This window comes from Chrysemys picta, chromosome 1 (genome assembly GCF_011386835.1).
Source record: "Chrysemys picta bellii isolate R12L10 chromosome 1, ASM1138683v2, whole genome shotgun sequence".
Classification (NCBI taxonomy): domain Eukaryota; kingdom Metazoa; phylum Chordata; order Testudines; family Emydidae; genus Chrysemys; species Chrysemys picta.
Window position 1 is genome coordinate 6,286,226 of NC_088791.1, and position 25,904 is coordinate 6,312,129.

Here is a 25,904-nt window from a genome sequence, read left to right on the forward strand (position 1 = left end):
CTGGCTGAGAGTCGCAGTGAATCTCGGGAAGAGGGGTGCAGGGCCCTAACTCCCCCACAATCCGCAACAACTGGTGGCAGCGACGGGATCTACTGCACCCCGTGGACGGCGCTTCCTGCAGTAAGTGACTGGGGAGCAGTAAAACGAAGGGGGATTGACGGGGACCAGGCCTGCTGAAGAGTGGGAGAGAGACGGTTATTACCCCTGGGAGTGTGTGACCAGCGAGAAGGACTTTTGCAGTAACAGGGTCCCCCGGGGGGATCGCAGCGAGTGGTCCCAGGGGCGGAGGAGTCTGCAGCTCGACCCTGGCAGAGAGGCGGTGACCTCGAGAAGGGCTGGCACACTAGGGGTCCCCCTGGGAACTGTGGGGAGCTGTGAGCACACAGGCCGGTGAGTGGCCAGCAGGAAGATGTATGCCAAGCGGCTTAAGAGCGACCTGGTGGAGCTGTGCAAGCAGAGGCAGCTGCGCATTGGGAGGCTCACCAAAGAACAGCTCATTGCCCAGCTGGAGGCGGAAGATCGCGCGAATGAACTGATCCCTGTGTCTCAGGGAAGCAGCCTGGCAAATGCAGCGCAGGCACCAGTGTCTGTCCCAGCTGGGAGTGGTCAGCCGGCTGCTGAGGGCTTCCCGAGACCCCTCCTTCCTATGCCTAGGGGAAGGGTGGGGAGGAGCCCAGCAAATACCGAAGGCGCCGTGATCCCCCCGGCCAGCAGGGGGTCCCCCCGGCGAAGCCCGCCGGCCAGCAGAGGAGCCTCCCGGCGACGTTCGGCATCCGGGGAGCGGAATTGGCTGGAATGGGAGAAAGAGCTAAAACTGAGGGAGCTGGAGGATCGTGAACAACAGAGACAGCATGAAGAGAGACAGCGTCAGCATGAACGGGAGGAGAAAGAGAGACAGCATCAGCATGAACGGGAGGAGAATGAGAGACAGAGACAGGAGAATGAGAGACAGAGACAGGAGAATGAGAGACAGCATCAGCGCGAACTGGAACTGGCGAGACTGAGGGGCAGCGAACCCCCGGCTGCGGTGAGTGATGGGGGACCCAGGACTGCACGGAGCTTTGATAAGTGCATCATGGCCCCATACAAGGAGGGGGAGGACATGGATGACTTCCTGGAGGCCTTTGAGACGGCCTGCGAGCTGCACCGGGTGGATCCCGCGGACAGACTCCGGGTCCTTACCCCCTTACTGGACCCCAAATCCGTGGCATTGTACCGCCAACTGGGAGAGGCAGAGAAAGGGGACTACGAACTATTCAAAAGGGCCCTGCTACGAGAGTTTGGGCTGACTCCTGAGATGTACCGGGAAAGGTTCCGGGGTCAAGATAAAACCCCTGAGATCTCATATTTGCAACTAGCCGTCCGCATGGAAAGATACGCCAGCAAGTGGGCTGGTGGGGCCCAGACGAAGGAGGACCTGATTAAACTGCTGGTACTGGAGCAACTGTATGAGCGGTGCCCATCCGACCTGAGGCTGTGGTTGGTGGACAGAAAGCCAGAGAACCCGCGACACGCCGGGCAGCTGGCTGATGAGTTTGTAAAGAGCCGGTCAGGGGGTGGCAGGGAGGAGCCCCAAAGGAACAGGCCCGCCGCGATGCAGAGAGAGAGTCACCCTGGGACCTCCCAAAGGGGGAATATGGGGAATCCCCTCCCACGGGGAAGGCCCAGCATCAGGGACAACCGACCGGCTCGAGGGGACCCACGGGACCTGAGCTGCTATTACTGCGGCCGAAGAGGCCACGTTCGGGCCCAGTGCCCCAAGCTCAAGGACAGACTGAGCAGACCGAACCCGCACCGGGTTAACTTGGTAGAGGCCCAGACGGACGAGGGGCAGGCTTCCCACGCAAGAGGGGCTGGCAGCTTATCAACTGCTCAAGAGAGAGAAGGGCCCCCGGCCAGCTTCTCTGGGGGGCCAGATGCTCCGGATTCAAAGTTCTCCGTTTACAGGGTTGGCGCGGGGCTGTCCCTGCGGAGCGAGTGCCTTGTTCCCCTGGAGGTGGATGGGAAGAAAGTTTATGGATACTGGGACACGGGCGCAGAGGTGACACTGGCCCGGCCCGAGGTGGTGGCCCCAGATCGGGTGGTGCCCAACACCTTCCTGACCCTGACCGGGGTGGGCGGGACCCCATTCAAGGTTCCCGTAGCGAGGGTACACCTGAAATGGGGGGCCAAGGAGGGCCCCAAGGACGTGGGAGTGCACCACCATTTGCCCACTGAGGTGTTGATGGGGGGGGACCTAGAGGACTGGCCAAGCAGCCCCCAGACCGCCTTAGTCGTGACCCGTAGCCAGAGCCGGCGAGGGGCACTACGCCCTGACCTTGGGAAGGATGTCCCACCGGAGGCACCGAACCCTTCCCGGGTGGGGAGGGAACACCCAAGGACAGGCCGCGGGGTGGCTGGGGCTTCCGACCCAGCCGACGAGAGGGAGCAGGTCCCCATCCCTTCCTCAGCCGCCGAGTTCCAGGCCGAGTTGCAGAAGGACCCCTCCCTGCGGAAGCTAAGGGGCCTGGCTGACCTCAGTGTGGGACAGACCATGAGGAGAGGATGCAAGGAGAGGTTCCTGTGGGAGAAGGGGTTCCTCTACCGAGAGTGGGCTCCCCCGGGGGAAGTGGAGTCGTGGGGGATCAGGAGGCAGCTGGTGGTTCCCCAGAAGTTTCGCCACAAGCTACTGTACCTGGCCCATGACATCCCTCTCGCAGGGCACCAGGGGATCCGGCGCACCAGGCAGAGGCTGCTACAGAACTTTTACTGGCCCGGGGTCTTCACCAACGTCCGGCAGTACTGCCGATCCTGTGACCCCTGCCAGAGGGTGGGGAAGGCCCGGGACAAGGGGAAGGCAGCATTGAGACCTTTGCCCATCATAGAGGAGCCTTTCCAGAAGGTGGCCATGGACATAGTGGGACCTCTCAGCAAGACGACCCGGTCTGGGAAGAAATACATCCTGGTGGTGGTAGATTTCGCCACCCGCTACCCCGAGGCAGTGCCCTTATCGTCCATTGAAGCAGACACTGTGGCGGATGCGCTGCTGACCATTTTCAGCCGAGTGGGGTTCCCCAAGGAAGTCTTGACGGACCAAGGGTCCAACTTCATGTCGGCCCTACTCCGGTGCTTGTGGGAGAGATGTGGGGTCCGGCACAACTGGGCCTCAGCATATCACCCCCAATCCAACGGGCTGGTGGAGAGGTTCAATGGGACGCTAAAAATGATGCTGAAAACATTTATGAATCAGCACCCGCAGGACTGGGACAAGTACTTACCTCACCTGCTGTTTGCGTACAGGGAGGTACCCCAGGAGTCTACCGGGTTTTCGCCTTTCGAACTGCTATATGGAAGGCGGGTAAGGGGGCCCCTCGACCTGATGAGAGACGAATGGGAGGGGAAGGCCACTCCTGACGGAGAGTCGGTGGTGGAGTATGTCCTGACCTTCCGGGAACGACTTGCCGAGCTCATGGGCCTGGCCAGGGAGAATCTGGCCAGAGCCCAGAGGAAGCAGAAGGTCTGGTATGACCGCACAGCACGGGCCCGCGCCTTCGCCACTGGGGATCAGGTGATGGTCCTCATCCCCGTGAGGAAAAACAAACTCCAGGCCGCCTGGGAAGGGCCCTTCAAGGTTGTCAAGCAACTAAACGAGGTAAACTATGTGGTGGAGCTGTCGAACCGGGCACACCACCACCGGGTGTACCATGTGAATATGATGAAGCCATATTATGACAGGGGGAATATGGTGTTGGCCGTGTGTGGACAGTGGGAGGGGCAGGGAGATGACCCTTTAGTAGATCTATTCCCTGGGACAAGAGTTGGCTTCCCCCTGGAAGCAATTCCCCTCTCTGATCGGCTAACCCCTGCCCAGCGAGCTGAGATCGGAGGGGTGCTGCATCTGTACCAGCAGCTGTTTTCCAACCAGCCTGGACGCACTAATCTGACTGTCCACCGGGTGCAGACAGGATCGCACCCACCTATAAAATGCTCCCCCTTCCGAGCCACAGGGAAAACTGCTCAGGACCTGGAAAGAGAGGTCAATGACATGCTGGCTTTGGGGGTGATCCAGCCGTCTTCCAGCCCTTGGGCCTCGCCGGTGGTGCTGGTCCCCAAAAAGGACGGGTCGATCCGGTTCTGTGTGGACTATCGGAAGCTCAATGCCATCACTGTAGCCGATGCCTACCCCATGCCCAGGCCGGACGAGCTCCTAGACAAGCTGGGAGGTGCTCGGTACCTTACCACCATGGATCTTACAAAGGGCTATTGGCAAGTGCCGCTGGATGCAGATGCCAGGCTGAAATCGGCCTTTGTCACCCCTCTGGGGCTCTATGAGTTCCTGACCCTGCCCTTCGGCCTCAAGGGAGCGCCGGCCACCTTCCAGCGCCTGGTGGATCAGCTACTGAGGGGGATGGAGAGTTTTGCCGTGGCGTATATCGATGACATCTGTGTCTTTAGCCAGACCTGGGAGGACCACATATCCCAGGTTAGACAAGTGCTGGACCGACTCCAGAAGGCTGGGCTGACCGTAAAACCGGAGAAGTGCAAGGTGGGGATGGCTGAGGTATCCTACCTAGGCCACCGGGTGGGAAGCGGCTGCCTAAAGCCGGAACCAGCCAAAGTGGAGGTGATCAGAGACTGGCCCGCTCCTCAAACCAAAAAGCAGGTCCAAGCCTTTATTGGGATGGCAGGGTACTATCGGAGGTTCGTGCCCCACTTTAGCGCCATAGCCGCCCCCATCACTGAGCTGTGCAAGAAGGGGAAGCCAGACAAAGTGGTCTGGACCGAGGAGTGCCAGGAGGCTCTCCGGGCGCTGAAGGAGGCTCTGGTCAGTGGCCCAGTTCTGGCAAACCCAGACTTTGACAAGCCCTTTATGGTGTTCACCGACGCCTCAGACACAGGACTGGGGGCGGTGTTAATGCAGGAGGATGAAAAGGGGGAGAGACACCCCATCGTGTACCTGAGCAAGAAGTTACTACCCCGGGAGCAGAACTACGCGGCCATCGAGAAGGAATGCCTGGCCATGGTGTGGGCCCTCAAGAAACTAGAGCCATATCTCTTTGGGCGTCACTTCACCGTGCACACCGACCACTCTCCCCTGACCTGGCTGCACCAGATGAAAGGAGCCAACGCCAAGCTCCTGAGATGGAGCCTGCTCCTGCAGGATTATGACATGGACGTGGTCCATGTGAAGGGACGTGACAACCTGATAGCGGACGCGTTGTCCCGGAGAGGGAGCCCTGAACTTCCCCAGGTCACTGGTCAGAGTGACCCCGCTCAGTTCAGTCTCGAAGGGGGGAGAGATGTGACGGAGCAGGGAGCAGGGCAGATTTGACCTGGGAATGTTGCAGGGGGGTTGCAGTGGGGATGTGGGACTTCCCTTGAAGGGAGCTACCTGAGCTGTAACCTGAGCCAGGAACGGGGGTGGGGAGAATTAACACCTTCTGCCCGGGAGACTGAACAAAGGAGAGGAGCAGCGGGAGGGGCTGGGAGTTGAGTTTCGGTTGGGGCTGGGTGGTGCAACGCAGGGAACCCCAAGCTGGGGTCTAAGCTCCCTGAACCTCCCAGAGGGACCTAATTGAGGGGGGTCTGGTCGTACCTACACGCTCTGCTTGAGACTGTGTTCCTGTCCTTGAATAAACCTTCTGCTTTACTGGCTGGCTGAGAGTCGCAGTGAATCTCGGGAAGAGGGGTGCAGGGCCCTAACTCCCCCACAATCCGCAACAGGCCGCCCCAAGCACCTTCTTGCCAGGCTGGTGCCTGGAGCCGGCCCTGACTGGGGCTTGCATTCTCTTTAGATTCCAGCTTTTCAAGGTCTTCTGACAGCGAGTGACCAATCAAAAATAACTACCCTGCTCGAAAACTTCCCAAGCATGAGCATTCGTCTGCATAAAAAGCCACGTCAGTACCAAAATCAGCCTCATCCTTTCAGTTTGGCAACAAGATAGAAAGAAAGGCCACGCAACTTACAAGACAGAATGCAGATGAATGAACAAGGCTCATTGGCAAGGCTCCCATTCTGCGTTGTCTTCAGATCTAATGCAAACCCTGTTTAAAAAAAAGAAGACGAATAAGCAGCTTGCTCAATCTAACATCACTTAGAATCAATCCCCGTCACGGGACGTTTTTAAGGGTAGACGAACATCTGTCAGGGATGCTCTTGGCACGCATGGTCCTGCCTCAGCGGACAGGGCTGGACTAGACGACCTTTCGAGGTCCCTTCCCATTCTAACGGTAAAAGGGAGCCAGCGCTCCCTACAATAACTCGTATTTATGTAACATCTCTTCTCCTGAAGGATCCCAAAGCACTTTGCAGCTGGGGTGCAGACGGCTGACGGCCAGCGTCTCATCCGCCACGCGGGTGAACCCACGGTGCAGCGCTGCTCACAAACAGCCCCGTGTAGAACACAAAAGTGAAGCACACCATCGCCAACTGCAGCCGAAGGAAGAACTCAGGGACTCAAAGGCAACTGCCCCGTTTGCAATGTGGTCAGAACACCCAGGCTAAGCCTCTGGTGAACAGTACAGTAAACTCTGAAAAAGTGGCCAGGATCCCAGCTTTATGTTTCATCCAAATGACACAACTCTGACTGCACCGGGCCACCTAGTGCTGTGGAGGGGCGATTGTTTAACGCGGTGATGGACAAAATGGATCATAGGCTCAATGGGTTTGATCTATACTGGGTGTGACACTGGCAGACCAGCTGCCAGCTCATGCCACGGCCCCCGGCCTCACTGAACACAAATGCATAGCTGGAAACCAGTCTGTGGGTTAGCATTATCAAAAGAGATACTGGATGGGAAATTGCTAAGAATGTGTCCAGTGTTTTGTAAAATGCTTGTAGGATCCTCACTCAGCTATTCCCCATGTTATAATGTAACAGCAAACATTTGCATTGTAAAGCTCTGTGAGGATGGACCTTGGAAAAAGCCCTGTGTAAGGAAAGTGATGGTCTCTAGCAAGAAGATGTTAAATCCTGTTCATTGAATGCAAATGAACCATTGTGCAAGACCAAGGATCAAAGTACATTCCCCCTCCTTCCCACCCCCATGAAGAAGGGACCTCCATGGGAACTGTTGTGGTCAGCTTGGTTTCTTCATCTCTGGACCGCTTGGATTCTAATAGTGCAGTTGTGCCGGGTGGGTCCCGGGATATTAGAGAGACAAGGTGGGTGAGGTAATATCTTTTATTGGACCAACTTCTGTTGGTGAGAGAGACCAGCTTTTCAGTTTACGCAGAGCTTTTCTTCGGGTCTGGTCTGAAGAGTTTTGTGTGGCTCGAATTTAAGCTTGTCTCTGGATTCGAACAGGGCAGAACAACCGAACAAGACGACACAGATCCCCAGAGTTACTCTGGTTGGCCCTGAGAGACTTTTGGGAAACTGGCAGATTACTACATCTCTGCTACCGTTTGAAATTATAGACCATGACTCACCCTGTACATATAATTGTTACCTGCTTTATCCTCTCAAGAACTCTCTTTTCTTTTTTCCTGGTTTATCAACCTTTAAGTTATTTTATTACAAACTTGGCCACAGTCATTGTCTTTGGTGTGAAATCTAAGATACAAATTGGTCTGGGGTAAATGACTGGTCTCTCGGGACTGAGAGCAACCTGGACATTTTGTGATTCTGGTGTCAGTGACCATTTATCACTAAATCCAGCTCCCCTGGGTGGCAAGATACAGTGGGGTGCCCATGGGGGCTGTCTGTGACTCCATGGTAAGACTGATAGGGCATGTCTACACTTGCCATTTAAAGCGGGAAAAGTCCCTTTTTTGCGCAAAAACCGTGGGAGCGTTTACACTTGCCAATGACTTTTTGCAGTGAAACTCCGAAGTGTCACCACAGAAAGAAAACCACTTCCACGAGAGGCGTGCAGCTCTGACCGGTGATGCTTTTGCAGTGATGTGCAAGGGAAGACACATTCTTCCTGTTTACAGAGCTTTTAGCCTCCAGAGGATACCCCGCAGTGCCTAGGCGACCACTTTAGCCAGCAGCTCTGCTGCCCGGTAAACAGACATCTGCCCCTCCCCCTGGAAAGGCCCGGGAACTTTGAAACCCCCCTTCCTGTTTTCTTGGCAAGTGCTCACTTGTCATTTGGCCAGATGACAATGCCTGCTCCGCGGCGCAAACGGAGCAATGCCGAGCTACTGGAGCTGATCAGTGTTTGGGGAGAGGAATCTGTGTAGGGACCCAGGATGCCCCCCGATCATACACCCCCCTTCCCTCAAAACCCATCATCAAACTGGAGAGAGCTGCACGGTGGGATAGCCGCCCTAGAGCCCTGCTCTCATCAGCAATGGAAGTGCTGCTAATGTAAACACGCTCTGATGCCTGAGGAATTAAGTGAGTATACAAACCAGTGCTTTACTTTCACCCGTGAAACTTACAGTGCAAAAACTCTGCATGGAACATTATGGTTCATTCAAAAGTTTACAACTGACCATTAATTTAATACAGCTTTGAAACTTTGCTATGCAGAAGAAAAATGCTGCTTTTAACCATCTTAATTTAAATGGAAGAAGCACAGAAAAAGTTCTTTCCCTAACCTATATTGGTATAACTACCTCGCTCAGGGGTGTGAAAATCGACATCCCTGAGCAACGTGGTTATACCAACCTAACCCCCGGTGTAGACAGAGCTATGTTGATGGGAGAGCTTCTCCCACTCACATAGCTTCCACTTCTCAGGGAGGTGGAATAACTATGCCGATGGGTGAAGATCTCCTATCGACGGAGTAGCGTCTTCACTAATAAGCGACAGCAGCACAGCTGCACGGGTGTACACCCACAGTGGAGAATAAAGCCCAAGCAAGTCGCAGCCCAAACAAACAAGGAGGCGCGGGATGAAGAACGGGACTGTGACACAGGACAGAGTAATGTTTTCGCCATGTGTCTTGCAGCTCGATTTTTGGGAGGGGCCGGGGTCAGGGGCCCGCAGGGGTAGACATTCACTCTCTCCTCCTCCCACTCATGGTCCCCTACAAGGGGCACACTAAGCTTTATGGGGAAGTGTGACAAAGTGAGAATGTTCTTCATGTTTTCTCTGAATACTGGGGGTGTGCCTCAGTTTCCCCTATGTATCAGTGAAGTCTGTAGGTGGTGGGATAAGGGTGTGTGATCGGTGCAGAGACCCCTAGAGGGCAGGTGTGCTGCCGACTGGCTGCCTGGGCACAGAGAATGGCTGACACCCTGTATCCTGGCAACTGATGGCCAGGCCCCACCTCTGCAAGGAGCCAGCCGGAGGTGTTGGAGAACAAAGAGACCAGGTGACCTGTTTGCCTGGGAAAGAGACAAGGGGTGGGGGGCACCTGGGCATGACTGAGGCTGGGCTGGTGGAAACTGGTCAGTCTCCAGGTTTGGGACTCAGGGGAAGAGCCCAGGCCTCTGGATCTGCCCCCAAGATGGACTTTGCTGTAACTTCCTGCTTTCTGTGCTAACAGGCTCTGTTCTACGCTGTGCTCCCGACCACTAATAAACCTCCTGCGTCCCAGGCTGGCTGGACGTCAGTGCTGGCTGCGGAGTGGGGGTGCAGGGCCCCTGTGGGGGCGGGGGAGGCTGCCCCAGGCGTCCCAGCCCGGTGGACTCACTGCGGGGAGCTCACGGGGTGAGCAGGGGGCTGAATGCTCCGAGGTCAGACCCCGGAAGCGCTGAAGCGGAGGAGGCTCCTTGCCCTGCGGGGAGTGGCCCTGCGGGGAGACCCGGCGCCAGAGTCCTGCCTGGCTCCGATCCCAGCGGGGCCAGAGCCCCGAGCCTGGGACTCCGGGACTGGAAGCGCTTGGAGAGGAGGCGCCAGAGCGGGCTAGGAAGGAGGGTTTCTACTGTTAAAAGTTGGGGTTTTCTGGGGGAGGGGAGGGAATTCACACTGTGTCTAGACACATGGGGGGGGTCTCCACCACCATCCAGTAGCCTGGGGACGGGCCCCTCCGTGCAGATCTGCACCATTCCCTGCGGGGGGGGGGGCAGCATGGTCCAGGGCAATGTCCCATCCCCCCACATCCCCGGCCTTTTGGGGGAAGGCGAGTGGAAAGTTAACATGGCCTATCCCAGCCTGGCCACCTCCCCTGGGGAGAAGGGGGGTGCCAGGGCTCCTGGGCAGTGCAGGGACACGCAGCGCCCCACCCCGGCCTCTTGCAAACCCGCAGTTCAGGGACAGACCCCGCGGGCTGCTCTGGGAAGCCCCGGCCCCTGCTGCCCCCCGCCCCCGCACGGGCCCTTCCCCTTCTCCCCGCCCCAGGGCCCGGGTCGGTTCCCGGGGCTGCCGTGCGCTCGGGCCGGAGGGCGCGCACTCACCGGGCCGAGGGGCGAGCGCATCCAGAGCGCGGAACGGCGAGGGCCGGGGGCGGCTGGTTTCCTTTCTGCCCCAGCCCAGTCACGGCCGATCCGAGCCTGTCCGCCCGGGGGATCCATCGCTGGCGGGAAACCACCAGCGCCCGGCTCCCTTTCCAAGCGCCGGGCCTGCGCCCCTGGCCCCGTTCCCGGAGCGCACCCAGCGGCTGGCGATGCGCTCCGCTGCCCAGGGGCCGGGCCAGGGACACACCATGGGGCGCGCCAGGCTTCCCGCTGCGCCATGGCACAGCCGGGGCCCGAACAACCCATCCTGGGGGGGCTGCTGCAGCCCCCCCCCCCGTCCCTCCCCTCGCTTCCCCCTCTGCCAAGTCCTTGTCCCGAAATGGGCCACAGTTAGGGCGTCTAGCGTCATAAATGAAGGGGGGGGGGGACTCGCATTCTTCTACCACACCTACATCGTAATGTACAAATATTATTTTATTAAAAGTCTCCCTCCAAACCTCCCCCCCCACACACACACACACATCTGATAAAATCTCACCAAGAGAAGAGCAAAGATGGGCCAGGCTGCCACCAGCTTAACACTTTTAATTCTTGTAGTTGGCCCCTCTCCCTGCCATCGGGCCATAGCTTTTATTGGGCCAAGCTCTGGTGGTGAGAGAGACAAGCTCTGACACTCTCAGAGCCCAGACCCGAAGAAGAGCTCTGTGTGACTTGAAAGTTTCTCTTTCTCACCAACAGAAGTTGGTCCAATCAAAGATATTATCTCGCCCACCTTGTCTCTCTAATATCCTGCTACAACAGCCCTGCATACCATAGCGCTTCAGAGAGTGGTGATGGGGCCATGTGAGTACTTCGTGATTGGTGCATTAATTATATGTAGATAAATAGGGTACATTAGACCAATATATCAGAGGGGTAGCTGTGTTAGTCTGGATCTGTAAAAGCAGCAAAGAGTCCTGTGGCACCTTATAGACTAACAGACGTATAGGAGCATGAGCTTTCGTGGGTGAATACCCACTTCGTCGGACGCATCATAAGGTGCCACAGGACTCTTAGATCCATATAGCAATCTTGCTAATTCTTTCTACTGCACCACCGGTATGCATGGAACTTTACACGTGCATATAATAAAATAAATAGAGCAAAAGCCATCTCCAAACCCAGCCTCAGACAGAGACAGTCAGGTTTGCTTCACATCTATACAGTCCTCATGGTCTTATCCTGAGCAGTCAGCGTCCTTGTTTGCTGTCCTTTAACTCTTATTTGTGTAAGGAACTTTACAAAATGTTTCACCTTATAAGCTTGCCAGTGTTAAATATTCAAACAAGTATTATTACCTCCCATCGTTTTCTTGGACAAGACAACTCCAGTTGGACATAACAGGATGAAGGAAGTTCAGCAACTCCAATGAACTGTTCTGGAGTTATTTAGTAAACTGGTTAGAAAACACGTTTCCGTGTAACACAGACTTACTACAAAAACCCATTTTACACATGCATCACTTATTACCCCAACGCTTCTTTAAGTGAAACACTTGCATAGGGCGTGCTGAAAACAGCGACAGATCATGTGACAGGCGCGAGGGTTGGAATAAGAATGACTGCTGTACTTGTTAGTGGCCGTGCCATGAGAAGTTCCCACGTCAAATCTTCCCAATCGGTGGGAAAAAACTTTATAGTATCCCACAACAAACTGAGCCAGATTCTGCTACACTTAGGCCGGGTCTACACTTCACACTTACTTCGGAATAACTGTGTTGCTCGGGGATGTGAAAAATCCACACCGCTGAGCGACGCAATTATACCAACCTTAACCCTAGTGTAGACAGCACTATGACGGCAGGAGAGCTTCTCCACCAACATAGCTACCGCCTCCCACAGAGGTGGAGTTATTAAGCTGACGGGAGAGCTCTCTCCCGTCAGCTTAGAGCGTCTTCACCAGACGTTGCGCCAATGTACATTTGTAGTGTAGACCTGCCCTCACATTACCTTATTCCTTGAGCAGATCCCTTTGATTTCAGTGGTGCTGCTTATGCAGTGAGGTGATAGTCAACATCAGTGAGGCAGCATCTGGCTCCTTTATGCCATGTAAAATGAAGATTTCATAATTGTTTTTATTATATGGAGATATACCTATCACATAGAACTGGAATGAACATTGAGAGGTCATCAAGTACCATCCCTGACAGATTTTTGCCCCAGATCCCTAAATGGCCCCCTCTAGGATTGAACTCACAATCCTAAGCTTAGCAGGCCAAAAGGCAAACTGCTGAACTATCCTTCTTTGAGCTATCCTCTCCCTTCACCTCTTCTTTGAAGTACATTAGAGTGTAGATGATACCTAAAACAGACAAAAAGGAGACCATAGTTAATTCGGAAGCAGTGATGGGCATAGATTGACTTCCACAAGTGCAAAAAGTTAGTTGATTGAGTGTAGTGTTTTGAAAAATGGCTTCCCAAATACAGGGATGATCTCTGAGGCTCATTTTTTGCAGCAATGGGGGAAAGATATAATTGTGAGAGGAATCTCTGAAGATCCCAGAACCTGGACTTATAGGAGGACCAATGGTCCTGTATCAAGGATTGTGTTCTGGAGGTGAAGAAAACGGTGACACGTAAGGCCACCTTCATAATGCAATTCTACATAAAGAGAGTGATGGAGAAAATGACATGCTGAGATCCCAGAGTGATGTTTGTCTCCATATCAAGTTTGGTCTGGGTACAAGGGAAGAAAGAAGTTATCAGCCCCCAAAACTCATGCACCATAACCAGTAATCATAGGTGATGCTGGCAGTAATTCCTATATTTAAGTTGCTTTACACGTTCCAGTTTATAAAAGATTTTTGGTAGTAGTTTTGTATAGCTCTAAGCTCCATTTTTCATAGCAGGCCTTTGATGTTTAGCAGTGATCTGCTTTGAAGCCATGGACATGCCCTTTGCTGGTGACATGCAAATCCATTCAGATTTGTCTGAGTTATAAACTGTTGTTCCCTGACTAGGAACAACAGCCAGGAACAGAACCAAGGATCAGAGCCAAAGTTGAACCCAGGAAGCAAGAGAGCAGGATCTACCATAGCAACTGGCTATGAAGCCACACCACCTAGCTGCGCAGACAACTTCCTTGTGTCACCTCCAGGCTTAAGTAGTACCCCTGGACCAACCAGAGACCTGGACCCCAATCAGGTCCTCTCTGGGTGGCACGTCCTGGGATGCTTGAGCTCACATAGGTAACAGCCTGATTCCAGATCCTCACCCCGGCTGTATTATTATTTAGTGGCATTCCAAACGCCCCCCAAAATTCCTCAGGTCTGTGCATGTTGCCTGCCTTGATACCTCACTACAGAGCATGGATCCAAAGCACTTGTTGCAGGACAAAGTTCTCCCAACACCTCCCCTAGCTCAGGGCACATCACTGCATGAAACCCTAACAGAACAGAGGTGACCCTTGTTTCCTCAAGACCCTGCTCTCCATCGCAGAAGCAGACGACTCATTCCAAATCTGATCCCTCCCGTCCGCAAAGGGAACTTTTTCTTTGCCTTTTCCACGGCCACAGTGTGAGAATTTCTTTAAACTCTACGCTGCAACCAATCTGCCTTCGCACGAAACTTCCACCACTGCGGCTCCACCTATCTTCCCTCTCACTCCATTTGTTGCAGCTCGTCCATAAACCAGGAGTGACTTGTGAGACCAAAGCCGGTGAAGAGGGATCCTAGTGGTGGAAGACAAGAGAATTATACTGTTCCACCAAACTGTTGAGGGAGTGATCTGTTGATGGAATAAGATTCTCTCTCGGAGCTCTCTGGAGCCTTTCTGGCTCCATGAATTTCCAAGGGTGGACCCGCCTCAGAGGATGGAGGGAATGTTCAGTCCATGGCATAGGTTTAACATCCAATTGTTTAACCTCCGATTCCAGTTCAAAAAGTAGGCCCAAAGAATGGCCAGTTGTATGAATAAAGCCAGAAACTACCTGGGATAGGTCTCTGGGCATCAGGAAAGCAGGCCATCCATCCCTGCAGACTGGCGGCCTGTATCCTAGAAAACAATGACTTAGGATTTATGAGTCTGAGTGGACAAAATTCAACATGAGCTCCTAATGTGATGCTGTGGCAAAAAAGGCTAATGTGCTCTCTGGGTGTATAAATAAGGGAGTTGAGAGTAGGAGCAGTAGGGTGACTAGACATCCCAATGTTATCAGGACTGTCCCAATATTAGGGGCTTTGTCTTATATATGCAATTATACCCACCTCATCCCCCCAAAAAGTGTCCTGGTTTTTCACACTCGCTATCTGGTCATCCCAAGGCCCAGGGAGGTGATTTTACTTCTCTTTCTGGCATTGGTGAGACAGACACTGGAGTGCTGCCTCCAGTTGTGGTGTCCACATTTTATAAAGGATGTCGAAACATTGCAGATGGGACAGAAAAGAGCCACAAGGATGATTTGACAGCTGGAGAAAATGACTCGCAATAGACTTGCGGAGCTCAGTCCATGTAGCGGATCAAAAAGAAGATTGAGAGGTGATCTGATTAGTGTATAAGTATCTTCACAGGGAGACAATACTGGGTACTACAGGGCTTTTTGATCTAGGGGAGAAAGGCAAAACAAGAACCAATGGCTGGAAGTTGAAGCCAGACAAATTCCAATGAGAAATAAGGCCCCATTTTTAACAGGGCGGGTCATGAACGTCTGGAACAAACTGCCAAGGGAAAACAACAAGGAGTCTGGTGGCACCTTAAAGACTAACAGATTTATTTGGGCATAAGCTTTCGTGAGTAAAAACCTCACTTCATGCATCCGAAGAAGTGAGGTTTTTACTCACGAAAGCTTATGCCCAAATAAATCTGTTAGTCTTTAAGGTGCCACCAGACTCCTTGTTGTTTTTGTAGATACAGACTAACACGGCTACCCCCTGATACTTGCCAAGGGAAGTGATGGATTTTCCATTGCTTGATGTCTTCAGGTCAAGACTGGCTGCCTTTGGAAGATGCGCTTAGTGAAACAAGTTATTGGGCTCAGTACAGGGGTAACTGGGTGAAATTTAATGCCCTGTATTTTGCATGAGGTCAAACTAGATGATCTAACGATCCATTCCGGCCCTAAGCCAGAATCTATGTGAATCTCTGGTATATCAACGTTACAAATGCTTCTACTGCCCAATCACTTATATTAATTATTATGTGATTCAGGACAGTATTTCCTGTAAACACTTTGTGAAGCTATTTGGATTCAAGTATTAAGTCTGACATCACTACATTTCTGTTATAAAAACCCCATCCGCACACCAGAAAACTGCATGTGTATTTTCCATAACTAGATTTCTGGGGTCCCTTTCATCCTACAGCTTGGATTACAGTATTAATGCTCTCTTCTCTGCAGCTTCCCCCAAAGTCTGGCTGTCCTCTTCCACTGAAGCAGCTCTTCACACAGCACTGGTGACATGTACAGTCAGCAAATTTTATCCCCCAACTCTACATATTACCCTGAACACAACGTGTGGGGGATATAAGGTGCTAAATGACAATGCATCGGTAATAATGACAGATGACGGGACCTTCAACATGACCTACAAAGCCTGGGTGAATGCTGCACATTGCCACAATGGGACAGAAGTGACCTGTTCAGTTAAACAACTGAAAGAGATGCACAGGACTCTCTGGATACCTGGCAAAAGGAACGAAGGTAGGACCCCTCACTGGTTTAGAGATAGAGTTTATCTGAGGGATGCCGTGCTTTGTTCTGTGGCTGTTTGAGTCCCCTTTCAAGAGATTACTGCGTCTCCTGAACTAAAACGCCCTTGAAAATTAAGCTCGGTAACTAGTGGAATTCTCTCTTACTCTGCAAGAGGGCAGTTAAGGTAACATTTTCAAAAGCACCTGAATAATTTAGGCGCTTAAGTTCCATTTTCAAACATGACTTACATGCCAGAGAAAGTCCCTTTGAAAATGGGACTTAGGCACTTTGGAACATTTTACCCAAGGTGATGTTCAGCCTTTCAAAGGGACACTATTGTGGAAGCAGAGAAAAGAACTGACAGAAGGGAACTGCAATGCATGACGGTTGTTAGCAAGAGTCAGGCTTCGTTAGCAAGAGACAGTCTTTGTTAGCAAGAGTCAAGCTAGCTGTGACCCTGATAACCCTGATAACACGAGATTTGTAGAAGCGAGGATTGTGTGAGACGGGTGAGAAAGAACTGTGTAAGAAGTCATTGTGACCTCAGTATAGATAAGGGGTAGAAGACCTTGTGTAGATAAGGCATAGAAACTAATTGTATGTTGGCAAGAGTCAAAACAAGTGAGGAAATGAGATATCAAGATGGCCTATGTATAAACAAAATGCTGCTGTCCCTCATTATTTCTGAGTAGCAGCCGTGTTAGTCTGTATCCGCAAAAAGAAGAACAGGAGGACTTGTGGCACCAGTCCTCCTGTTCTTCTTTTTTCCTCATTATTTCTGTAATGAAAGGTATAAATGCTTGCTGTAATTAGTTACCAGAGAGAGACCTGCTTTGCTCTCTCTCCTCTGCACATGTGAGAGTTAATAAAGCCTCTGACTTGCTGTACCTAAACAAAATAGTGAGAACTCAGTTTTTCTCCGACAATTTGGGGGCTCGTCCGGGATGGCAACGCCCACTGAGGCACCGGCAGCTGCTACGGATCGTTCCCCTTCGAACCCCATGGCGCCACAATAGAGGTAAGAGACCTTTTGAAATCTCTATTGGGGTGTCGGAGGAGGACTGTCCGTGGGGCCGTCTGCCCCTGTTGGGCTCACGCCATCCGAACTTATTGACTGTGCAGCAAGGTCAGATGCTGAGCGGCGTAATAGGGGAATTGTTTGCCGCCCCCTGTAAGCATATGCTAGGTGCATAGGTATGCACCGGTGTTGAGGGGTTGTTACTGCCTCAAGAGGGGTTTTTACCGCCTCAAGTGATGCATCGAGGTACTTGGGAATAGTACCTGGAGGTACTCAGGAGTAGTACCTGGTATAAGGCCTTGGTATGTTGGTGTGTGTAGTCTGTGTGTGTGTGTGTGTGTACACAGTGTGAATTGAGTGTTACCGGAAGACGCCCAGAGTACTCTGCGAAGTCTTTTGGCTCGTGACCAGAACTACTCTAACGCAAGCCCGGTAACTAGAGGATCTTTTAGGAGATCCGACCCATGTAGGTTGACTCGGCCTGGCATCGTCCGGCGAGGAGGCTACCTGGGTCTAGGAGTGTGTGCACCCATCTTCCCTCCCCTTTTTCCTCTCCGTGTGAGCCACTGACAGTCTGACCATCTCACTGGATGCAACAGAGTAAGCGGCGCTTTCTCTCTGAGATTAGCCGACGCTCTTTGCTGAAGGGAGGTGTAGGGGGTCATGGCTATCCTCGTTAGTCACTCCTGTGTGAATACCCTGTAGGGAGAGTCCTTAGTTTATGAACCGCTAGCGCGGACAGGGCATCCTTCCCCTTTGAGTGTGTGATTGGAAAATGGGTGGGGGACAGTCTAAGTTTTCCCTTTCACCCCCTAAGGGTACCCCAGCTTATTTCATGTACGTACATTATGGCCCGAAAACCTGCAGGTATTTAAATAGTTGGAATCTTTACACGCGTGCAAATCCAGCTAAACAATGCCCACTAGAAGGTACCTTTGATTTAGACAAACTTAAATACCTTAAAGAAACTCTGGCTTCACCAAAAGCCTCTGATACACAGTGGGAGCAATTTGTCTGTTGGTGGGAGGAAGCAACAAAGAGACTCCACGAGTCTCGAGTGCGGAGTCTAAAGGACTCCCAGGAAAAGTTAAAAGCCCAAGTGCAACATTTACAGCTTAAATGCAAGGCATCCAGCTGTTTACCCCCTAGAGCGATTCCTTCTGCTCCTGTGTATCCTAATCCCGTTCAAGCAATTCCTTCTGCTCCCCTTTATCCCCAATTAGTTAGGTCTGACAGTGAGGAGGAAACTGCTGAGGACATTTTAGATTTCTTCAGTAACCTTCAGCAGCAGCAGCCCGTGCCGCCTCCTCCCCCTGCACTGCCCGAGTCTGCTAACGAACCTCACCCGGCAGTGCCAGCTTCACCACCGCATGTATCAGCTGCACACATTGTTCTTTCTTCTCCTAGGAGAGAATCCTCCTCTTCACCACAAAGGGGTGATTCTGATCTTCCCTGTAGCTCTCCCGACTCTGGTCCTTCTGAGGAGGTTACCCTTTACTTTACTAGAAGCCTAGCCCAGACACTCCAGGATCCTTTAAGAGACCTGCCCGGGACTGCAGGACAGTTGGTTACAGTGCATGCCCCGTGGTCACCAGGAGAGCTGAGAACCTTGGTGAAGGAATTTCCTAATGTCAGGGAGGAGCCAGAAAAATTTAGAGACGAGCTCCGGACGGTGGTTCAGTGTTATAATCCATCTTGGGCAGACATTAATCAACTCTTGCGGATGGTTATGCCAGCCGAAGTTCGACAACAGCTTACCAGACAGGCAGCTTGGCCAGGGGCCGACCCTGGAATTGACCGTGATTTAAGAGAGGCTAGGGACCGTCTCTTAAATTCTATTACGGAAGTCTGCCCTAAGAAGACAGATTGGACAAAGATTACCTACTGTAAACAGAATAAAGGAGAGTCCCCTGCTGATTATCTGGATAGACTCACTAAGGTTTTTGAACAACATTCGGGAATCACTCAGCCAGCTGAAAATGCCAGAGAGGCCGTAGGGGCTGCTTTCGTTCAGGGACTCTTACCAAAGATTCAGCAGCAGTTAAGAACTATCTGCATTGGCTGGCAAACTAAACCCCTTTCTGAATTGGTGACAGTCGCCAATCATTGTGCAGCTTGCATAGAGCAGAAGAAAGAGAATACTGAAACAAAACGTTTGGCCTTGCAGTTAAAAACTTATCAAAACCAGGGCCGTGGGGGAATGAAAGGAGGCCGAGGACGAGGTCGTGGGCGAGGAAGAGGGAAGGGTTCCTCGTATCCTGCCAAGCCCAGGTACACTGCATGCTACATTTGTGGCCAAGAGGGACACTGGAAAGATGCATGCCCAGCCCGATTATCTCAGAACCCTCCACCTCCTTTCCCAAATCCTGAAGCATCTACTTTTACCCCACCAACTACCTCTTACTAGGACAGCCTGAGGGAACGTAACTACATCATGAATCCTTTAATTCCCATTGATCAAGAAGGTCCTTTTGTAAACTGTGAAATTGCAGGACAAACTGTTACTTGTCTTGTGGATACTGGAGCTACTAGATCTGCTCTAAGATCCGCGGAGTTTCCCTCTGTTCCTTTGTCAACTTTGTCTGTAAATGCCGTGGGCATTTCAAATCAACCTGTTTCGCATCCTGTCACAAAACCCCTTGCTGTCTCACTAGGGCCCCTCGCTGACAAGCATGCATTCTTGCTCAGCCCCTCCTCTCCTGTGAATCTGCTGAGAAGGGATCTTTTGTGTAAATTAGGTTGTACTATCTATTGCACACCAGATGGCGTATTCTTACAGGTTTCAGAGTAACAGCCGTGTTAGTCTGTATCCGCAAAAAGAAGAACAGGAGTACTTGTGGCACCTTAGAGACTAACAAATTTATTAGAGCATAAGCTTTCGTGGACTACAGCATCCGAAGAAGTGGGCTGTAGTCCACGAAAGCTTATGCTCTAATAAATTTGTTAGTCTCTAAGGTGCCACAAGTACTCCTGTTCTTCTTTTTGCGTATTCTTACAGGTTCCTGATGAGAATACCAATCTAGTGTTGGCTACACTCCACATAGCGGAGCCAGCTAAATTACCAACAACTCGTAGCCCTGACCTTGTGCATTTGTTATCACAAGTTCCCCCCCATCTCTGGTCTCAGCATGCCAATGAAGTGGGACAGATTCGGACAGCCGAACCGGTTAAGATTTTTGTTGATCCTTCTAAAGCTTTGCCAAGGGTTCCCCAATACCCTCTGCGTCCTGAGGCAGAGGAAGGGATAGCCCCAGTAATGGAGTCTTTATTACAGCAGGGTATTAGTGTTGCCACCACCAGTTCTTGTAATACTCCTATCTTTCCTGTAAAGAAACCAGGAAAGAACACCTATCGGTTTGTTCAAGATCTCCGCGCGATTAATGCTGTTGTTTTACCTTCCTTTCCTGTGGTTCCAAACCCAGCTACAATTCTTTCTTGTATTCCACCTTCAGCTACCTACTTTACTGTTGTGGACTTGTGTTCAGCTTTCTTTTCTATCCCCATTCACCCTGAGAGTCAGTATCTGTTTGCCTTTACCTATAAAGGACGCCAGTACACCTGGACTCGGTTACCCCAAGGGTATACTGAATCCCCATCCTTGTTTTCCCAGATCCTGAAGAAGGATCCGGATGATGTGGTTTTCCCAGGTAAATCAGTGCTTATACAGTATGTGGATAATCTTTTGCTAGCATCCCTTTCTTTTGAATCTTGTAAAGTTGATAGCTTGATTCTTTTGACTGCTTTAGCTGCTATCAAACAAAGTCTGTCCAGTGCACCAGCCCTGGGACTTCCTGATTATGCTAAACCATTCACTCTTTTCTGTCATGAGCGTAATGGGTTTGCTTTGGCTGTATTAACGCAAAAGCACGGAGACAAACACCGTCCCATTGCTTATTACAGTACTGCCCTAGACGCTGTGGCAGCTGGATTTCCCCCTTGCCTGCGTGCTGTGGCTGCAGCGGCCCTTGCTGTTCAGGTATCTGAATCTATTGTCTTAGGATCTCCTTTGATTGTTGCTGTCCCTCATGCTGTGGCTGCTCTCTTGTTAAAATCTAAGACACAGCCTCTATCCACTTCTCGTCTTACAAAATATGAGCTTGTCTTGTTGTCTTCATCTCATATTACTTTGGCTCGTTGCCCTGTTCTAAATCCTGCCTCCTTGTTGCCTGGGCCAGAAGACGGAGACCCACATGACTGTGTGTCTGGGACGTCGGTTCTCTCCCGTCCAAGAGATGATTTGCTAGATGTGCCTTTGCAAAATCCTGATCTTATTTACTTTGTGGATGGTTCGTGCTTGCGAGATTCTAAGGGCAAATTGGTTGCTGGTTATGCTGCGTGCTCTGCACATGCTGTTATTGAAAGTGTTTTTCTTCCTTCTGTGTTTTCTGCTCAAGTGGCCGAACTTGGGGCTTTAACTCGAGCCTGCATTCTAGCACAGGATCAAGCAGTTACAATCTATACAGACTCTCGTTATGCTTTTGGAGTGGTACATGATTATGGGTTGCTCTGGAAGTATAGAGGTTTTCTTACATCCACTGGTTCTCCTATTAAGAACAGTCTGTAGGTCTCTGCTCTTTTAGATGCTCTTTTATTGCCCAAAGCTATCGCTGTTGTTAAAGGCACAGCTCACCAGACCCCTCATGATGAAGTTACCCGTGGAAATGCTTTGGCAGACTCTGCAGCCAAAGCAGCGGCCCTTTCTGCACCTCAGGCTGAATATACTTGTGCTTTGATTGAGCAGCCTCCACTCGCCTCCCTTGAGGATCTGGCCAAGATCCAGGAAGCTGCACCAGCAGCTGAGAACCGTTTTTGGAGTGCTAATGGCTGTGTTCTACACCCTGACCATCTTTGGCGTGCCCCAGCTGGTCGCCTGGTTGCCCCGAAGATGCTAATGCCCTATCTTGCTCGTGTATACCACGGAATGGCTCACGTGAGCAAAGGGGGGATGGTTGCTGCAGTTAACCGAGATTGGTGTGCGTTCGGGTTCCCAGTCATTGCACATCACTACTGTCAACAGTGTGTGATTTGTCAGCAGCATAACATTGGTAAAGCTGTTAAAGTTAGGCAGGCAGCTCCCCCTCCCCCTTGGGGACCTTTTGTAAATATTCAGATTGATTTTATTCAACTGTCTAAATGTTGTGGCTATGAATATGTATTGGTTTTGGTGGATGTATTTTCAAATTGGGTTGAAGCTTTTCCCTGCAGGAAAGCAGATGCCAGGACTGTTGTGAAACTTCTGCTTAAAGATTTTGTACCGCGATTTGGCATCCCTGTGAGTCTCAACAGTGACCGTGGAACTCATTTTACTGGACAGATTGTAAAGGAGTTATGTGCAGCTTTGTAGATCCAACACAACCTTCGCTGCCCCCACCGTCCGCAGTCTGCCGGGGCAGTGGAACGCCAGAATGGAATTCTGAAAAATAAACTGGCCAAGATTTGTGCTGAAACAAACGTAAAGTGGCCAGACGCCCTTCCGCTGGCACTAATGAGTATGAGAGCCACTCCCAATCGAAAGACTGGACTCAGCCCTCATGAGATTCTGACAGGGCGCCCGATGAGACTACCAACTGCGCCCCCACTGACCTTAGCTCAGATGGACATTCATTTAATGGATGACACAAGGCTTAAGTATTGTCAGGCACTAATGAAATGTGTTAAGTCTTTTTATACACAGGTGAAAGACGCACTACCCAAGGATCCTATGCAGCCCTGCCACTCACTGGAACCAGGAGACTGGGTCTACATAAAGGTCCGTCAGCGAAAGACTGCCCTGGCTCCACGCTGGAAGGGCCCTTTCCAAGTCCTGTTAACCACCAACACCGCTGTGAAGGGCCAAGGACTGCCTGCCTAGACCCATGCTTCGCACTGCAAAAAGACCCCTCCACCTTGGGAGGACTCTCCGACTGATGATAAGCCTATTTCTCCTGCTAGCTCTGCTGTATCTCCTAGACAGCAGGGAAGGAGGACAAGGTGAAGTGCTAGTAACCTCTCCCTTGTCCACTGACAGATCTACAATGCCTTTGAATTCTTTTACAGGAATCGCACCAGTACAGGGTGAAGTGCTAGTAACCTCTCCCCTGCACTATGGTGAATCACAACTGCTTTTGAAGAGGAAAAGAAGAAACACTCGCTCTGCTGAAACCACCAAAGTCCAGAACTTTCTGACTACAAAAGACATTAAGAGCTGGCCCTGGTGGAAGAAACGAAGCATTGTTTATTGGCAAGGAGGGAACTGTGGGGACCGTTCCTGGGAGTGTGGGGTCCAGTGGTGGGGTGGATTCTTTCCAGGATCAGGGCTTTGTGCTTATGGACAGGTACCTTCAGGATGCACTGCCCTCCCTAATTGGCTTTCAGATGATGAATATCAAAAACGCCTTGCCACCACAAAGACTACACCCACCACCACTAGTCCCTTGACCCTTGCCACCACCACTGTAACTTATCCAGATACAAACAGTACTATACATTCCAATGAAACTCATTGGCCAAGGCTTTCACATCTCAGTGATTTACTGAAATTTTGTTCAGAGAAATTATTCTTTAAAGTTCAGGATAATGTATATGAGCGAACAATTGAATGGAAAACAAATGGATCAGTAGAAATAAAAGTACATGATATCACTACTAGTGAACCCCAAGAATTAATAACTGCAATTGATGGGTTCTATAGTGAAGTAGATATGATGGTTGTTCCTGGAATTTGTACTGTGTTAAATAAGAAAGGCCCTTATTGTTATTTGGTCACCCAACTAGTGAATAATCAAACAAATACCCAAAGAGTTTGTTCTGCCACTGGAAATTTTACCTGCATAGAAATTATTCCGGTGACTAATAATGTGACCTGTACCTTATTGCAATACACTCCCTCTTATACCATTAATGTTAATGCCTCCCGGAAATACATAAAGGTATTTGACCAACAGATGTGGTATAGTACTACACCAAAGAGAGATGTAGTAGGATATCGGTGGACTGTGATTAACACTACACTAGGGACGGTTAAATTTTCTTTGCCCTTATCCAGTTTCCAGATTACCTCTACATACCCAAACTGCTCACAGGGGGCTGCCATTAGATTAGCACAACAGAGGGCTTGGGTTATTTCTTCTAGAAAGAAGAGAGACTTGACCGGATCCCTGTGGGATGGGGCCAATAGTGCAGCAGCAGTTTGGAATATTTTTAAGAACCAGGAACATGATGAGAAATTGGGCCAACTAGAGAAGGCCATTGGCCTTGTTTCTGGAGCACAACCAACCCAGGTACAGGCTGGAGTTGGTGAGTTACATGTTATTTCCACCCTTAGTTCTATGACCCAGAAGTTGCTGACGGAGATGGTATTGAATATCACTGAGGCTGGGAAGGCATTGCAATGGGATCTAGCATGTTCAGAGATTCAGGATTTCCTGAATGACCAGCTAATGGCCATTCGGAATGATCTAGAGCATCAGGCTTGGCCCACTGCCCTTACAGACACATCAGTACCATCTGATCCGTGGCCATGGAGACATACTTGGAAACTTTCTGGGTGGAAGTGTGGACGTTCTCAGTGCTCCTTCCAAGCATATGGACCGGTTCAGGGGGTGTGGGCTCCCACATACCGTATCCTGCCGGGTCCATGGGGAGGATGCATATGGGATTGGGTAATTCACCGAGACATCTGGGAAATTAGACCACCTGGTATGCCCAATCGATTTTTAGTCAGTGCTCCTAGGATTACACCTGACATTTGGATGGGGTTAGGTAACCTGTGGACATTCTGGCCATTAGAACCCCCACAGCTTCAGTGTACACGTAAACTGAAGCCAGGAGAAGTTGTCACTGTCTATGACTACGTTTGCTGGGAGGGTAGGGGACAAGGAACTACCCTGACAGGACACTTACTCTTCCAAGCTAATGATAGTTGTGTGTATGTTAATGACACCATATCACAAGACATACATTTTAATCTCCCTACCACTGCAGGCAATCATATCATTTACTGGCCTGCAGATAGAGTTTTCCAAGTAGCCCTTAGGTTCCAGATACCCTTTAATTGGACTAGTTTAGTACCTGATAGATTTCAGAATTTGTTTTCATTGTTACCAGAGATTCAGGAAATCTCTGAAGTACAAGGGCAAATTCACATGCTTCAAAATATATATCAAGTTGAAAAGTATGCCTTTCAGACAGCTTAGAGAGTATCTACCTTATGTACTAAGTATGATGTATTGTGCTTTATGACAAAGGCTGTACAACAACCCCATTATAGTATTGCTATGGGAATGTTATTGCTTGTATTGTTATTAGTTAGCTTAGGATTATGTTATTGTTGTTGTAAAAGACGTAATAATAGTAATACCTTTCATGTTCATGCTAATCATGCATTGTCATTGCATCCAATCAAAACCCCTAAGGTTGAAGCATCTGATTTAGAATCTGAAGTCCAGGACTTAATGCAAATAGAGCTTTGAGAATGTTTGTTGTACTAGAAGTACAAAAGGGGGGGGTTGTGGAAGCAGAAAAAGAACTGACAGAAGGGAACTGCAATGCATGACGGTTCTTAGCAAGAGTCAGGCTTCGTTAGCAAGACTCAGTCTTTGTTAGCAAGAGTCAAGCTAGCTGTGACCCTGATAACCCTGATAACGCGAGATTTATAGAAGCGAGGAATGTGTGAGGCGGGTGAGGAAGAACTGTGTAATAAGTCATCATGACCTGGTATGTATAGATAAGGTGTAGGAGACCTTGTGTAGATAAGGTATAGAAAATATTGTATGTTGGCAGGAGTCAAAACAATTGAGGAATGAGATGTCAAAGAGACAAAATGCAGCTGTCTGTCCCTCATTATTTCTGTGAATGAAAGGTATCAATGCTTGCATGTAATTAGTTACCAGAGAGAGATCTGCTTAGCTCTCTCCTCTGCACAATTGTGAGAGTTAATAAAGCCTCTGACTTGCTGTACCTAAACAAAA

The 25,904-nt window shown here is 50.6% G+C and overlaps 2 protein-coding genes across 2 annotated transcripts in view; one reads left to right on the top strand and one right to left on the bottom strand.

The window, feature by feature from the left end:
• LOC135980945 (uncharacterized) overlaps positions 1-11,302 on the bottom strand; it is a 266,851-nt gene extending 255,549 nt beyond the window's left edge. Inside the window, exons 1-3 of the mRNA XM_065581728.1 lie at positions 11,289-11,302; positions 10,271-10,335; positions 5,947-6,024 (exon numbers count right to left, since the gene is read on the bottom strand). Of these exons, the coding sequence (XP_065437800.1) occupies positions 5,947-6,024; positions 10,271-10,335; positions 11,289-11,302 (157 nt within the window). The remainder of the gene's footprint in view (positions 1-5,946; positions 6,025-10,270; positions 10,336-11,288) is intronic.
• Positions 11,303-15,958: 4,656 nt separating this feature from the next.
• Positions 15,959-25,904, top strand: LOC135972760 (uncharacterized). Its single transcript, XM_065552031.1, has 2 exons — positions 15,959-19,735; positions 19,955-25,904. Exons 1-2 carry the CDS (start codon positions 19,391-19,393, stop codon positions 21,518-21,520), a joined length of 1,911 nt encoding a protein of 636 aa, XP_065408103.1. The 5' UTR covers positions 15,959-19,390; the 3' UTR covers positions 21,521-25,904.

Excerpts from the sequence above, each read along its gene's own strand:
- LOC135972760 (XM_065552031.1), top strand. The coding sequence starts at position 19,391 with ATGAATCCTTTAATTCCCATTGATCAAGAAGGTCCTTTTGTAAACTGT. Across the intron at positions 19,736-19,954 it reads CAGATGGCGTATTCTTACAG|GTTCCTGATGAGAATACCAA; the intron begins GTTTCAGAGTAA and ends GTATTCTTACAG.